Below are 14,677 nucleotides of genomic sequence, written 5' to 3'. Positions count from 1 at the left end.
TCCCTTCTTCCTGCCTGTGGTTCATTGGCTTGTGAAAAAACAAAGGTCCCCAGGTCAGCCTGTAGACCCTCAGGAAACAAAGCATCACTTCCTCCCTGTCTCGGGCTCCAGGGCAAGTGATAGAAGCCTTGTGAGCCAACCCTGACCAGGAGGGCACCCATGCCCCGGGCAATGGGCTCCTGCTTCAGGGTCCATTGAGTTGATAAAAGTAGCTGACAGGTGTAGCACATCCACAATAACTGCGGGAAACACTAGTACAGTATATCTGTAAGTATTTGAAATCAGGATTGCGCTACAGAATCCAGAATCTACAGTCAGCACCTGATGCCACTGGAAGCTTAGCATTGTTTTTGTTTGTTTGTTAGTTTGGGCAAATTATGCTCAGAGACTGAGGCTGTCTTTACGGATAATTTATTTATCACGTGTTCACTGTGGGAATTATAATTTTTAATAGGTCACAAACCGATAGCATACAGGATGTTGACTGAAAAAAAAATGCACAACCTAAAAGTTGAGCATTATGTTTTATTTGGCAGACTTTCTGAGGACTTCGAGCCCAGCAGGCAGCCTCTCAGATAGCCCTGAGGGACTGTTCTGAAGAGGTAAGGGAGGAGCAGGATATATAGGGAGTTTTTTCAGCAGTGACCAAGTATTCGGAACTTCAAACTGTTCATTAAAGAAAACCAGATATCTCAAATTAAGGAATTTAGCGCTTTTCTATGTATGGGAAGATGCAAGAGTCCGGGCTCACTGAAACCATTCCTTTGATGTGCACCTTAGCTCTTTAGGGCCAGTATCCAGTTCTTTCCCATCCAGAGTTCCCTAACCGTTGGGTGCACCGTTGAGGGTGGCTGCAGTGGCTGAGGGCCTGGCAGTGGGCAGCCCCGTTTGTCTCCATCCTGAGTTCCCTCAGGGCTCACCTTCAGGGGCAGCTGTAGTGGCTTGATGGCTGCAACATCCTTTGTTCACTGATAGGGCAACGTTTTTTCATTCATACGGATGATGTCTCTTAATAAGCCAAGAAAGAAAGAACGTACTGCAAACCAACGGCACAGTGATTACACTGTTGTTCCAGGCAATGGGGAGATGAAAGAAAAATCCCAAGTTTAGTTGAGATGTCCCTTTCTAGGAGGTGGTTCTCGTAGAGTTCATCCTTCCAACCAAAAGCTGCTGGTTTAGGTCCCTCACCTCTGGGGCATGTAGCTTATGGGCGATTGCACCAGTGTTGCCAGGCAGGGTGGACTGGTCCGAAGGTTATTATTCCAGGAACCGTTACGTGGCTGGCACCACTGCCTATGAGGAGTAGCCTCGCCAAGGCAGGAACAGATGTCCCTTTTCTTCCTGAGACTGCTGCACTGTTTAACATCGCTGTTGACCAAAAGTAGCCTGGGCCTGGCAGGAGCAGGTGTCTCAAGACCTTTGGAGAGCTATTTAGATCAGCGAAGAGTAGCTTTGCCCAGGCCGAACACTCTTGAGTTGCTGGTCAACCTCTTCGTGTTTAGTCCATCATGTGATGGCCACCAGGCTGTTACTGTAGTGTCAGTGACATGATGGTCCTGTCCACTACAGGTCCGAGAGTTGGATAAGAAAGTCCTAATAGCTAACTTCAAAGCCAATTCATCAAAACAGGCTATTCAAAACAAGTTCAAACCACACTTTGTCTGAAACAAGCTTTCACAGCATGGATTTGAAATCATAAGTCAGTACACACCAGATTGTTTAAAAATGCTTTCTATTGAGTGGTATGTGTCACATTGTGTAGGTATTCACACATGGTGATCCTATGGCTCGTGGCATGTAGTGGGCTCCCACCATCCCATCGCACTGAGATATTGCCTAGGTCTGTAATGTTTTGCAAGTATAATCTTTGTTAAAAACTACAGTCACAGTAGAACCTCTATTGTTATTGTGCAAAACAGATTCTAAAGCTGTAACTGCCGTGTTTGTTTGTTTGTTTCTTAACGCAAAGAACCAGCTGGGCTTCCACGTTGTAAAGTGCATCAGCTGCAGATGAAATCATCTGTGGTTGGAGAGGCCAGTGTGTTCCTGGTTGGGTTGTAGCTTTGTTTGGAATTAAGAGGCTTATAAAGGAAGCCATAGAAACCTCAAGTTCCCTAATTGCCACGGTACAGGAAACAGGGCTTGTTAGTCATCATCCATTGTCCTGCCCGGATTGTTTAAGATAAAATTTCAAGACAATCGGAAAACACCACATGACTCAATTATGTGGTTATGCAGCGTCAGGCTCGCTCTCATTCAGGTTTGCTTTGGGAATAATTGTGGGGAGAACGTTTCTGCAACTTTCATGAAATAACCAAATTATGATGTTGTTGGGTCCCAAGCCCTTTATGTAACAATCAGAGATCATGTGAGGAGGGAAAAGTAGGTCTCTTCTGGGTTGCTGGTCTACTTGCGTTTGTCAGCAGATGGCTACAGGATCTCACTGGGAACACCATTAACCCTGGTTAAGTTAGTAAGTTCCCACGGGTACACATGCTGGCACTGGACACAGAGCTGCTCAGGTGAGAGCAGTGTGAAAATCAGCCCTGCCTTGGCCGTGTCAGCCCACGTGACTTTCATTTGGAGGCTCCTGTTTGAAATCACCCTTGGTTTTTTTTCTGTCCAGGGTTGTGATGTGATTTGCTCTCAGTTTTAGGGGCTCTGAGCAACTGCCCAAGTCTTGCATGTATACCCTCTGAATGGCTCAGATTTTGCGGAACCTATACAGTTGTCCCTCAGTTATCTGAAGGGGCTTGGTTCCAGGCCCTGCCCCCCTGCCAACCTTGGACACGAAAATCTAAGGATGCTTAAGTCCCTTATATATAGTGGCATAGCATTTGCATATAACCTATGCACATACTTTAATATACTTTAAATCATCTCTAGATTAATTATAATGCAGTGTAAATGCTAAGTAAATAGTTGTAAGTATGACATAAATGCTATGTAAGTAGTTGTAGGCTCATGGCAAATTCAAGTTTTGCTTTTTCCAACTTTCTGGGATTTTTTTTCCCTGAATAGTTTTGATCCGTGGTTGGTTGAATCCAAGGACATGGAACCCTTGGATATGGAGGGCTGACTGTGTTCTAAGTCCCACCAGCTGAAACACCACCCTGAGGTTCCCTGAAAACCCGCTCCACTTCTCTAGCCAATGCAGGCCTGGCCCTTCCTTAGAGGGCTTCCCAAAAGGAATGTCATTCTACACCACACCCCAGAATGCTGAATCACCATCTGTGGGTGGGGCAGGGACAGGCATATTTTCTGAAAGCTCTCCAGGTAATTCTGATGTGCACCTCCCACTACGAACCACACTTGAAATTGTCCTATTATATCTTTAAAAAAAATTTTATAACCCACCCGAAATTCTTTAGACAAGGACTAAAGAATAAATGTGACATTTCAAATTCAGTGTAGTTAAAGCATTATGGAACACATTTGTTGTCTTTTGATAACTTTTGGTCTTACTCAGAAAATGCATCCCTATTCTGATGACATTTTCCTTGGAAAGGGCAAGGTGGGGGTGGTGGCGTGGGTGGAATTTTGTAAGTGACAACAAGTTCCCTTCCACTGCCAGTCCCAGGAATCTTTTTTATTAATATTTGAGGTTTCCTCTCCCCATCTGCAGAAGCAGGGAGGTTTTCTTGGAGCTTCTGAAATAGGGTTAGGGACCAAGGGTGCTCTTCTGTCCTGGGTGTACCTTCTACATAGCTTTCATCCCCTCTGTGTTTTCACTGCCTGCAGCTAAGCTGTGCTTCTGTGGTTCCCTGAGGCTCGTCTCTCCTCGGGCCTCTAGGCAGCTTTGTCCTCATACCTTCCTTGCTTCTGATTTCTGGATCTTGATCTCTGGCCCTGCCCTGACCTATTGGTGCTGCTTTTCTGGCTGCGTGTGACTGCCCTTCACAGTGTGGACCCTGGGTCAGCAGCTTCGGCGTCACCCAGGGGTCCGAGAAATGCAGGTTCTCAGGCCCCACCCAGACCTGCTTGCGTTCAAGGTTGCATCTTAACAAGATCCCCGAGTGATCGGTGTGCACGTTACAGTGTGAGGGGCATTGGTCTATGGGACACCACCACTCTGTGTTCTAATTGAAGCCTCCACTCTCATCCCATCCTTTTGTCCTGCCTGTTCCCACCAACCCAAGTTTGTCTATCAGGTTGTACTATTTTTTTCCAGACTATCAGTCTTGGCTTCATATTTCATTTTATTCATTGACTCATTCAGATATTTACTGACTGCCTACCAGAGCTAGGTATTGGAGATGCAGTGAGCAAACCCAGACCCAGTTCCTGCCCTCGTGAAGCTCAGCTTCTAGCCGCAGAAGCAGATATTAAATACATCATCAGTTATAAATGTGAAATTATAATGAGCACTGTAGAGAGCCTATAACAAATGTATGAGTCGTTAGGGACGCCAGGGAAGGCTTCTCTGAGGAGGTGATCCTTGTGCCAAGCACTGAGGCCTGAGTAGGAGTTCTCAGGTGAAGAAAAGCAGAAAGAGCTTCCCAGGCAGAAGGAACAGCATGTGCAAAGGCCCGGCTCATCATAGAAAGTTGACAGAGAATTAATTTTTAAAAGAACATTAAATTGCTCTTAAGTCCTTCATCTTTATCTGCTCTTCCACCCAATCTTGTCAGATTGACACCTCCATTCCTAAGCTGAGGAGCTGGCCTGGACCCTTGTCCCTCCCGCCGGCACGAAGTGACCATGTGCTCGGTTGCATACCGCTTTAGTCTGTTAGTCTAACACTTCACAATTGCGTTCATTGATAAAACCGCTTTCATTACTGTTCCCTAATATACCATGCTCAGATTTTTAAACTGCTCTCTAATTCCCTCTCCGTTCATGTATTTTTAAAGTAAGCTTTGTTGAAATATACATACAAAAGAAGAGCACAAATCATAAGGATAGAGCTTGGTGGATTTTCACAAAGTGAGTACACCAGTGTTATTAGCACCCCAATTAAGAGATGGAATTATAAGCATCCCAGAAGACCCCTGGACACCTCCCAGTCACTACATGCAGAGGTAACTGCTGTCCTGTCTTCTGTTGATTAGTTTTGCCTATTCTGAACTTTATGTAGATGGAATCACGCTATACAGGTCATCTATTGAGTCTTGGACACTTTTGCTCAACACAACGCTAGAGGAATTCGTGTTGTGTGTCACAGTAGCTCATTTATTTCCTTTGCTGTGTAGTCATGCATGGTGGGACTCCAACACAGTTTATTCGTTCTGTTGGGTCTTTTACAATTTGGAGCTGTTATGAAAATTCTTATGCATGTCTTCTAATGGATAAATGTATACTTTTCTGTTGGGAATATGCCTAAGAGTGGAATTATTTCACAGAATGTGCATATGTTCAGCTCTCGTAGATACTGCCAAACAGTTTTCCAAAGTAGCTGCACTAATTTACATCCTCACTAGCAGTGCCTGAGAGTTCCAGTTACTCCACATCATGGCCAACCCTCGGTTTTGTTGGATTTCATCACAGCCATTCTGGTGGGGGTGTGGTTCTGTTGCTTTGAGGTTTCAGTTTGCATTCCTTTGACAGCTAATGTTCCCGTTTTCTACCTAGTTGTTTGTTTTTTCTCTTTTTGATTTGTATATATTCTTTGTAGTTATATATTACAGACATCTCTGTGGGTCTTTTTTTTTTAAATAGTCTTTTAATGAATAGATGTTCTTAATGTAGTCTAATTGATCAATAAATATCTTCATATTTTAAATCATTTATGCATCACATTTAGTTCTGTAAAACCTTAGAGGTGTAATACACAAATATATATAGTTGTAAAACATTAACAAATTTAAAACCTGGGAAATATAAATTTAGAAGATTTAGACCAGGGAGATAATCAGACACAAATAAGCCATATAATTCTCTGAACGTGTTATAATTGAGCAATAAATATTGTTTAAAGCTGCTTAGAAGTCGAAACTCAGATGGAAACATGGTCCATTATCTGGCTCTCGTTTATCTGAGCTCTTCAGACAGTTTTGTGAGGGTCAAGGCAGACAGGTGAGGGATGGATGGAATGGGAGGTATGTTCACATGGAACTGGTAATTTGCACATCAGAGCTAACCAGGTGTGTCTTCTGTTACAGGTTATTCAACGATAGTTATGACCTCCCGGTTACGTGCGTTCGGTGGAAGAATTAATAACATACGCACCTCAGAATTACCCAAAGAGAAAACTCGAGCCGAAGTCATCTGCAGCGTCTGCTTTCTAGATGGCTTGGTACAGACCTTTAAAGTTAACGTGAGTTCTCCAAATTTAATTTTTTCTGAATTAATGCCCCTAAGAAATACTTTTCATCTGTTGGTTTATAAAATGAAGAGAAATTATTTTAAATTAAAAGCTTGAGGTCTCAGATCTTGTATGTTGAGATTGAACTAGAAATATCCTTAAAAACTGTGTCCATATTCTTACCTCTACCAGGCGTGTCTTCCCCCCTCTTCTTTGTGAACTGTGTGAGTCTTAGATGTTACTGCTTCTGTGACGTCTTTGACTTCCTGGGCTGATTCTCCAATAATGGTGCCCTGTGTGTGCTTTATTAGGGCCCCTGTCACATTGCATGAATAGTACTTGTAATTATCAGGTTATATGTCACTCTTTAAACCGTGAGCTCCTGGAGAATGGCAATAGTGTCGTTTCCCCTGTACCTGCCTCACAGCAGGTACTCATTAAATGTGCAAATGGTAAATGGTGGGTCCTTTCTGGAGGGTAGTGAGATGGTTAGCCTCCCAGATGGCAGGGCTCAGGGAGGGCCTGGCTTGTCCCACCTCAAGCAGAGGCAGGGCTAGAAACGGGGTCTCCAGTCCTACGTCAGCAGTAAGATGCCTAACCAGTAGCCGTCCCTGCTGCCTCGCCCCTCCCCAATCACCACTGGGCGTTCGTGACCTTTGCCTGTCTCTCCCATCCTCTGACCAGTTCTAAGGGGGTCACCTCCGACCCCAGATTGGCTGCCAGCATCTGCCCCAGCCTGGAAAATTCAGTGTGCAATGGAAGGCGTCAGAAAGAGAAGAGAGGGTACCGGAGAACAACTCGGGGATGTTAGAAGGCCACAAGAATTTGAAGGGTGACAAAAAGTGGTCCCTGCTGGGGTCTTCCCCCACCCATGAGTTTGCCTCCTGCTGACCCCAGGTCACTGTGGACGTTGATGGCTGAGCAGGCAAGAGAAGAGGGCAGTGTGCATGAAGTCGCTGCACAGGGGCTGCTCGGTAGAGGCCCCGAAGGTCTCTTCCAGTTGCTGTAAACTGACAGCTTAGTTCAGACATGGCTCCTTTGTTAAAATTTATGTTGTCTGTCTTGGAGCTATTCCTCAGTCATATATCTTCTTCCTGACAAGAACATGAATGTTTATTCAGCACATGTTTACTGAGCACCTACTACATGCCAGGCTTTGTTCTGGGTACAAAGAATACAGCAGTGAACAAAACAGAGCAAAATCCCTGCCCTTTTAAAGCTTACATCCTAGAGGGAGGAAACAGACCATAAACAAATGTGTACTATGTCAGGCGGTATCATGTACTTAGAAGAAAAATCGGGATAAGGAAGGTGGAAAGTTAAGGACAGGGCAAGGGGTGGGGTTGTCATTTGTCATTTTATAGAAGCAATTCAGGAGGACCTCACTCATACAGTGACATTTCAGAGGTGACCTAAAGGAAGTAAGGGGAGGAACTGTGTGGTTCTCAGGAGGAAGCGCGTTCCAGGTAGAAGAAACGGCAGAGCAAAGGCCCTGAGGTGGGGTCCCCTTCCCTTAGTGTGGTTGCAGAACAGGCTAGAAGCCAGTGCATCTGGAGTGTAATGAGGAAGGAGGAGGGGAGGAGGCGATGAGGTCAGAGAGTTAACAGGTGATGGGTTGTTTTGTTTTGTTTTTCCTAACAGCCGTTTCAAGAGATTTTCTTTAATATTGTAAAATATTGTGAAGGACAAGTGAGCTAGCAGACACACATGCACCAATGTGCCTTTCGACAAGATTATCCCCTACTCCCACATCAAGGTGGACATGAGTTTGGAGAAATGAACACAGCAGATGGTACAGACAGAAAAAACACCGATAAAAAGGATGGAATATAACACTGTACTTGGTCATTTTCCTATGTCACAGCAGAACAGTTTGGTGCAAATAGTTAATTTTTTCCTCTTTTCCACTTAAGTCTGGAGAAAAAACCCAACTTTTTTGGTAATAAAATAGGTGTTTTTTTTGTTCGTTTGTTTGTTTGTTTTTTGCGGTACGCGGGCCTCTCACTGCTGTGGCCTCTCCCGTTGCGGAGCACAGGCTCCGGACACGCAGGCCCAGCAGCCATGGCTCACGGGCCCAGCCGCTCCGCGGCACGTGGGATCTTCCCAGACCGGGGCATGAACCCGCGTCCCCACCTGCATCGGCGGCAGGCGGACTCTCAACCACTGCGCCACCAGGGAAGCCCTGTTTTGTTACTTTTTTACCGTACCTTTCTCCTCTTGAGGGGGATAGGGGGATTGTGTAGAGCCTTGCAGGTCATTCTGAGCACTGGCTCTGTTCTGCATTGGTGAGTTTAGGCAGAGACCTGACGTGATCTGACTCAAGTATCACTCTGGATGCTCAGTCGACATTAAACTGGGGGAGGGGGTGGGGCAAGGGCTGAGACTGTTAGTCTGTGGGAGAGACCATGACGATTGGACAGGGCCGTTAATGCGGCTAAGAGTAAACCAAGTCTGGAAATACTTTAAAGGTGGAACCAGTGGGATTTGGGATGTGAAAGAGGCCTCAAGGTGACTCCCAAGGTTTTTGGCCTGAGCAGTGGGTAAGATGGAGCTGCAATTTGTAGAAATGGGAAAGCCTGCAAGACAAGCAGGTTTGGGGGCAGAAATAACTGGTTCTGTTTCGGACGTGGTGAGTTTGAGGTGCCTGTTACTCGTCTGCGTAGAAATGGCACTAGGTATACAAAAGAGGAGTTTAAGGGAAGGGTTTAGGCTGGGATACATATGTGGGTCTTACCAGGGTAGATGTGGTACTTCCCGATCACTTGAGAAGTGAATAGAGAGAAGATACGAATGAGGTTCGCTGTTCAACGGTTGGGGGATAAGGAGCAAGCAGGACTGTCCAGGGCGATAAGGGGAGGCCAAGAGGGAATGAGAATCCCAGGTAAGAATGTATTCTAAAGAGGAGGAGCGATGAGCCCTGTAGAGGAGAATGTGGACGGCGTCCGCCCAGAGTGATAATCACGTGCCTGGCGTTCAGTGGGCACCCAGTCATCTTCAGTTACGAATGCCGTTGTTATTGTCACTGCTGCCTGTGCTGCCCCCCAAGCTTCCAGCAGCCTGGTCAAGGCTGACTCACACTGAGCTTCAATTTGAGGGCCTGGTTGCAACTTCGAATCTCCGTCACTTTATATGTTTCTGCTCCTGGGGGTCATTTGCGCTGTCGCATTCAGATCCTTCAGCCCAGGTCGTCTTATGACCAGGAGCGGCCATCCTCGGGGAAGCTGACCTGGACGTTGGCTGTTCTTAGCTCCGCCCAGAGCGAGGCTGTCACGGACAGTGACCTGATGTAGCCGAGGTGACCTCTTGTGGGGCAGGCGCCAGGCCGGGAGGGGTGTTCTTATCAAAAATGTGTCTTGTTTCAATTCCTTTTGAGAACCCGGTGAGTTGTGCAGATACTGGAATGGATGAATTATGCACTCCAGAGGGGAGAGTGGCAGTGTGCTGGTAACGTGCAGACTCTGGCGTCAGACCCTCCTGAGTCAGGCAGTCAGACCATCCGTCGGCTGACAGCACAGGGCACGGAGCCCCTGAGGCCTCTGTTTGCTCATCAGCACAGGGGATGGTGTTGACAGCTATGTGACATGGCTGCGAAGATCGGAGATCATATATAAAAAGTGCAGAATACCGTGGCAGGCTCCTTGTAGATGCCCAATAGATTCAAGTTATTAATAATACATATTAAACATAATATAAAATCATACAAATAATCATTTCAACAAGGGGAGCAGATAGCTCTTTGCATCAAGAGTATCTCGTAATTCGGAGGGAGAATATCTCATGATTTAGAGTATGTGGACCAGGTCATCTTTTCCACACTGTCCTGATTCCCCTGGGATGGGAGGTGACCTGGGAAGTGGAGGAAGCAGCGGGAACCAGGGCCCTGGGGCAGGAAGGGGGATGTGTTCAGGATACAGGCGGTGCCTTGTGTTCCCACACTGTGGGCCAGATAAGTGAGACTGTCCCAGAGAAGCGGCTGCAGGAGGGAGTGACAGTTATCTAATTCTCCTCATCCTGGTCATGCTGACCTGTTTTCAGGTACATCATCTGCTATCAGGTGCTCAAAAAAGCTACCTTTGCTGGTTCTATACATGGTCTTTTTCTGACTCACATCGCCCTTAAGTTAAATGGTTTGGTTCAAAGGATTCCCAAGAAGTCTGCCTGTTAAAGGAGAATTCGCGATTCCCCACCCCTGTGCCTTTGTGCTGCGCCTTCCGCTTTGATGCCTTTTCTTAGCTCCTGCGCCTGGAGGGAGGGCGTGGCACTCAGCCCCGTCAGCCTCCCAGAACCAGGTCAGGGACTGCTTTCCCTTGTCCCCAGGTTGAGTCACCCATTTGTGTTGTCCTGTGTGTGTTCACTGTGCCCCGAGTGTTCTTTGGCACTTGACACACTGGGTTATGGTCGCTGCTTGCACGGCTGGCCTCTCCAGGAGGGCAGGAAAGGGACACGTGTTATGGCTCTGTCCCCACGCCCAGCACTGTGCCCGGTCTGAAAACACTGAGTGGCAAAGGTGTCCGAGTCCTGCTCTGGACGTGAAGTGTGGTTGAAAGTCTCCGCTGGCTTCTCACCTCGGATGCCGGGGAGTAGGGAAGCAGATAATCCTCCAGTGTCCCTTGCCAGGTCACTTGGAGGGTATTTCCAATGGCATTTGCGTATTCTTAGCTGTCTTCCTTCATGCTGTTATAGAGTTTTCCTCCCTATGTATACTTGCATGGCGCCTGAGGATTAACATTTTGCTGTGGATAATCCGTGGGTAGGTCACGGAGAGTTTACTGTCATTGGGATACCTGAGTTTTCCAATTTAGACATGATCACTTGGGAATCTCAGCTAAGAGGAAGGACGAAATCTTAGAAAATTAAATTTATCTCATTCTCTTAAATCATATTTATCTTAGCCCTGCTTTCCATATGTTCCGTGGGGCTTCTTAATTTGGAATTTATTAAATTCTTATTAATATTTCTTATCGTAGGGTACCTGTGTGCATGAAATCTCTCTGCGTGTTTTAACACCTTCTTGCCTGCAATAAAGACTTTTAAACACCAGTTCTTAATTTGTTTTAAAATTTTGCCCACTGGACATTCTTTTTCCCTAGAAACAAGATACTGGTCAAGTCCTCCTGGATATGGCTTACAACTACTTGGGCGTGACGGAAAAGGAGTATTTTGGTTTGCAGCACGGTGATGACTCAGTGGACCCTCCTGTGAGTACCCTCCCTTGAAGATGTGCTGCCCCCCCCACCCCTGCTGCGTTTGGTTTTATATCTTATGTTTTCTTACCCAACAGAGATGGCTTGAAGCAAGCAAACCCATCAGGAAGCAGTTAAAAGGTGGGTGTGACCTTCCCATGTCAGTTGAACACTAGGTATTAGTGTATCGTGGCCCATTTCTCTCCTCCAGTCCTCAGCGTACCTTAACATCTGGTACCTGGATTCCAGGTGGTCCAAGAGACGTGAGTAAGCTGACTTCTCCCTGTCTGACTTCTGAGTTAGCAGAGATGCTTCCAGGTCAGCCCCCAAGGGTCCTCACCAAATATGGGCAAGAAAGGGAAAGGTGAAAGAAGACAACTAAGAGCAAAGGAATTCCACATTTCGTTTCATAGGAAAGAAAGGGGAAGAAGGATGGCCTTTTTCAGCCCAGTGTGAGAGCCAGGATGGGAAAGACACACACACACACACAGAGTCCTTTTCAACAGCACAGTTCCATTCACAGGAAACAAAGGCATGGGTAAATAGTGTCACAGACATAACACGTGAGTGTATCCCAGTGCTGTAGGTTAATTCCCAGTTAGGTGGGTTTTCGAACCACACCTCACTGCACCCTTCACCTGGTTTTCCAACATCACGCTCTCTGTTCCCCTTTATGCACCTTATGCCCCAAACCTGGCCGACATGCAGGGCCTCACATGCACCCAGAGTTACAGAACCACCCACAGGTACCCAGGTACCTGTACACAGGTACGTTCATAGGTGCACACACACCATTAGAGTCTTTGATACAATCCAGAGATAAAGACAGAGGGTACTACTGAGAAGGGAGCGTGGAGCCCATAATGAACTAATGTAGAGGAGATCAGTGAGGGAGGCAGGGTGGGAAAAGCTTGAGTTTCACAGAGCCAGAAAGTGCTGGAAAGGGCCCGTGAATATATACTGAGTGATGGAGAGGAGAGAAATTGACGTGAAGAAGAGCATGGGATCTTAGCAACACAATCTGATCTTCTCCTGTTCCCACATCCAGCAAAAGAAATGGGCTAATTTTATCCTTGCAAGCAAATGGACTCTTGGCGTTGTTGCAGAAAGCCATATTTGAGTATATTAGCTGTGTAATATTTGCTACTGTATTAATCATTTTTAGAATTCACTTTGCATTAAAAGCATGAAATATTTTGCAGTATAAAAATGATTTTAAAATGCAGAATCAAGAGACTCAGTGCTATAAGTCTGGTGTTATCATTGGCTGTGTGACCCAAGGCAAGTCACATCTCCAAGCCTGGTGGCTAACCTGTTACACAGCGCAGTCGACAGCAGCCTAGCTTACTTATAGTCACGGCGGTATTCAAATTCAAGAGTGTACGTGAAAACATTTGAAAAGTATGAAATCATTATATATGTGGGAGATAACTTCTTTGTGAGTTTTGTATAATCTGTTGATTTAAGGATTTTTAAAGTTCCTAATACAGATAATGGAGTGCATTGTTTGAACACATCCCTAAGTTAAACGTGTAATAGGAATTAGATGATTCCTCATTTTATGATAATGTTGCAAAAATATTTTACTTCTTGTAGACTTGGAGATTTCTGAACACTTAACTAACTTATGCACTCCTTTTTTGAAATTAGTCCTTTTATTGATGGAAAAAGCTGTGGTCTAGTGAAAAATGCATCACTTATGGGAGAGTAGCCGCTTACATACATTGACTTTTTAAAGGGAAAATTTAATTTGTTTTTGAAAAATGTTGTAGGAGGTATCCCCTGTACCCTGCACTTTCGAGTAAGATTTTTTATACCTGATCCCAACACACTGCAGCAAGAACAAACCAGGTAATAATATATTTTTTTAAGTTTTCTATTTAGTATATAAAAATGAGTAACGACTGAAAATGTACTTTTTAATTTATCACTGTGGCCAGATACTTCACTTGGGTATAACTGCACCAACAGTTACGATCCCAGTAAAAATTGGGGGGTACATGTATTGAAATTTTAATCGGCGAATTCATTTTCATCTTGAGCCTCCTGATTTGGTGCCGTTCCCAGCACGCTCCCATCCACCACCTCCTACCTTCCCCTTCCGTCCAGCTGCCCCTGCATGTTGAGCACCTGTGTTCAGAGAACGCAGTTATTTTCTGCTACTGCGACCAGGAAGTTTGTAAAACAGTCATCTACCTGTCAAACAGCGCAGTGTCTCTGAGGGGCTAGGATTGAGCTCTTTAGGAGAACGAGAGGTCTCTGAACTGAGAACTTTCTCTCAGATACCCTGTTGGTAGGAGCTGCAAAGGAGAGGAGGCCGGGTCAGTGTCTTTCCTCCGCCTCCGTGAATCTGTGGTTCAGGCAATCCGTGAAACAGATAAGGGCCAGAGGGCTGTGAGCCTTGTTTACCCCTCCAGGCTTGGCGCAGGTCCTGGCCCTGGTGCTGAGCTGGCACGTGGGCTTTCTGGATGGGGACCCGTGTTTGGAATGGAGGGGCAGGCACAGGAAAGTTGTTGCTGTTTGAACACGGACTCTGCAAGCTCCCCTGGGCCTCTCCTTCCCCTCCCCCCAGGGCAACAGCCAGCCCTTCTATTATTGAAACGTTTGTTTTTCTTAGGGAGGGAAACTCTTCCACCAGAAAAAAAAGCAATGAATGTTCAGGATTATTGAATCCTATCCTGTGCCCATTGTGGCCGTGAGACCGTCACCAAGGAGGAGACATTAACTTGGACATAAAGTGCTCTTTCGTTTTTTCCTTTTTTTTAAAAAAAATGGTAATCACATGATCACATTTTAACTTTTAATGTGTTTAAAGGCCAAATATTAGCCTATTACTATTTTGTCTTCTTTGTACACCTCTTCCCTCTACAATAGAAGACGTTGGAGATTTGACTTGTGTTTACTATTAGGTTAAATTTTAAGCGGGTATAAGATGTCCTGCATGACTCATTGGGTAACCACAGGACATACACGTGATGCCTTGAGTTTTCCTCATAACAGCTTTTCATGCTGGTGGACTAAGGGGGAGTGTAGGACACTCAAGTCAACAGGTCAACTCATAAGCCGGTGGATGCAAAGTGGTGACATGATCTATGAGAATATGTTTGAAATGATCCCATCAAGGGATGCTTTAAAAAATGTCATGATGGATTTTATGTGTGTGTGTGTGTGGTGTGTGTGTGTGTGTGTGTGTGTGTGTGTCTGTATATATCTATCTATCTATCTATCTATCTATATATATAAATTTGTG

General features: G+C 45.5%; 1 protein-coding gene across 14 annotated transcripts in view; it reads left to right on the top strand.

Annotated features, from left to right (window-relative positions):
* Positions 1-14,677, top strand: part of PTPN3 (protein tyrosine phosphatase non-receptor type 3) — a 143,957-nt gene that overhangs the window by 64,132 nt on the left and 65,148 nt on the right. For 13 of the 14 annotated variants that reach the window (XM_033427511.2, XM_033427512.2, XM_033427509.2 and 10 more), the window contains 4 exons: positions 6,102-6,256; positions 11,335-11,442; positions 11,526-11,568; positions 13,200-13,278. In XM_033427511.2, coding sequence (XP_033283402.1) covers positions 6,102-6,256; positions 11,335-11,442; positions 11,526-11,568; positions 13,200-13,278 — 385 coding nt within the window. Of the gene's footprint in view, positions 1-6,101; positions 6,257-11,334; positions 11,443-11,525; positions 11,569-13,199; positions 13,279-14,677 lie in introns of those variants that run through there. The other variant, XM_033427521.2, reaches the window with a different exon arrangement.

The sequence above is a fragment of the Orcinus orca genome, chromosome 6 (assembly GCF_937001465.1).
Source record: "Orcinus orca chromosome 6, mOrcOrc1.1, whole genome shotgun sequence".
Classification (NCBI taxonomy): Eukaryota; Metazoa; Chordata; class Mammalia; order Artiodactyla; family Delphinidae; genus Orcinus; species Orcinus orca.
Note: the sequence above shows the minus strand (reverse complement) of the source record. Positions and strands in the feature narration are given on the sequence as shown.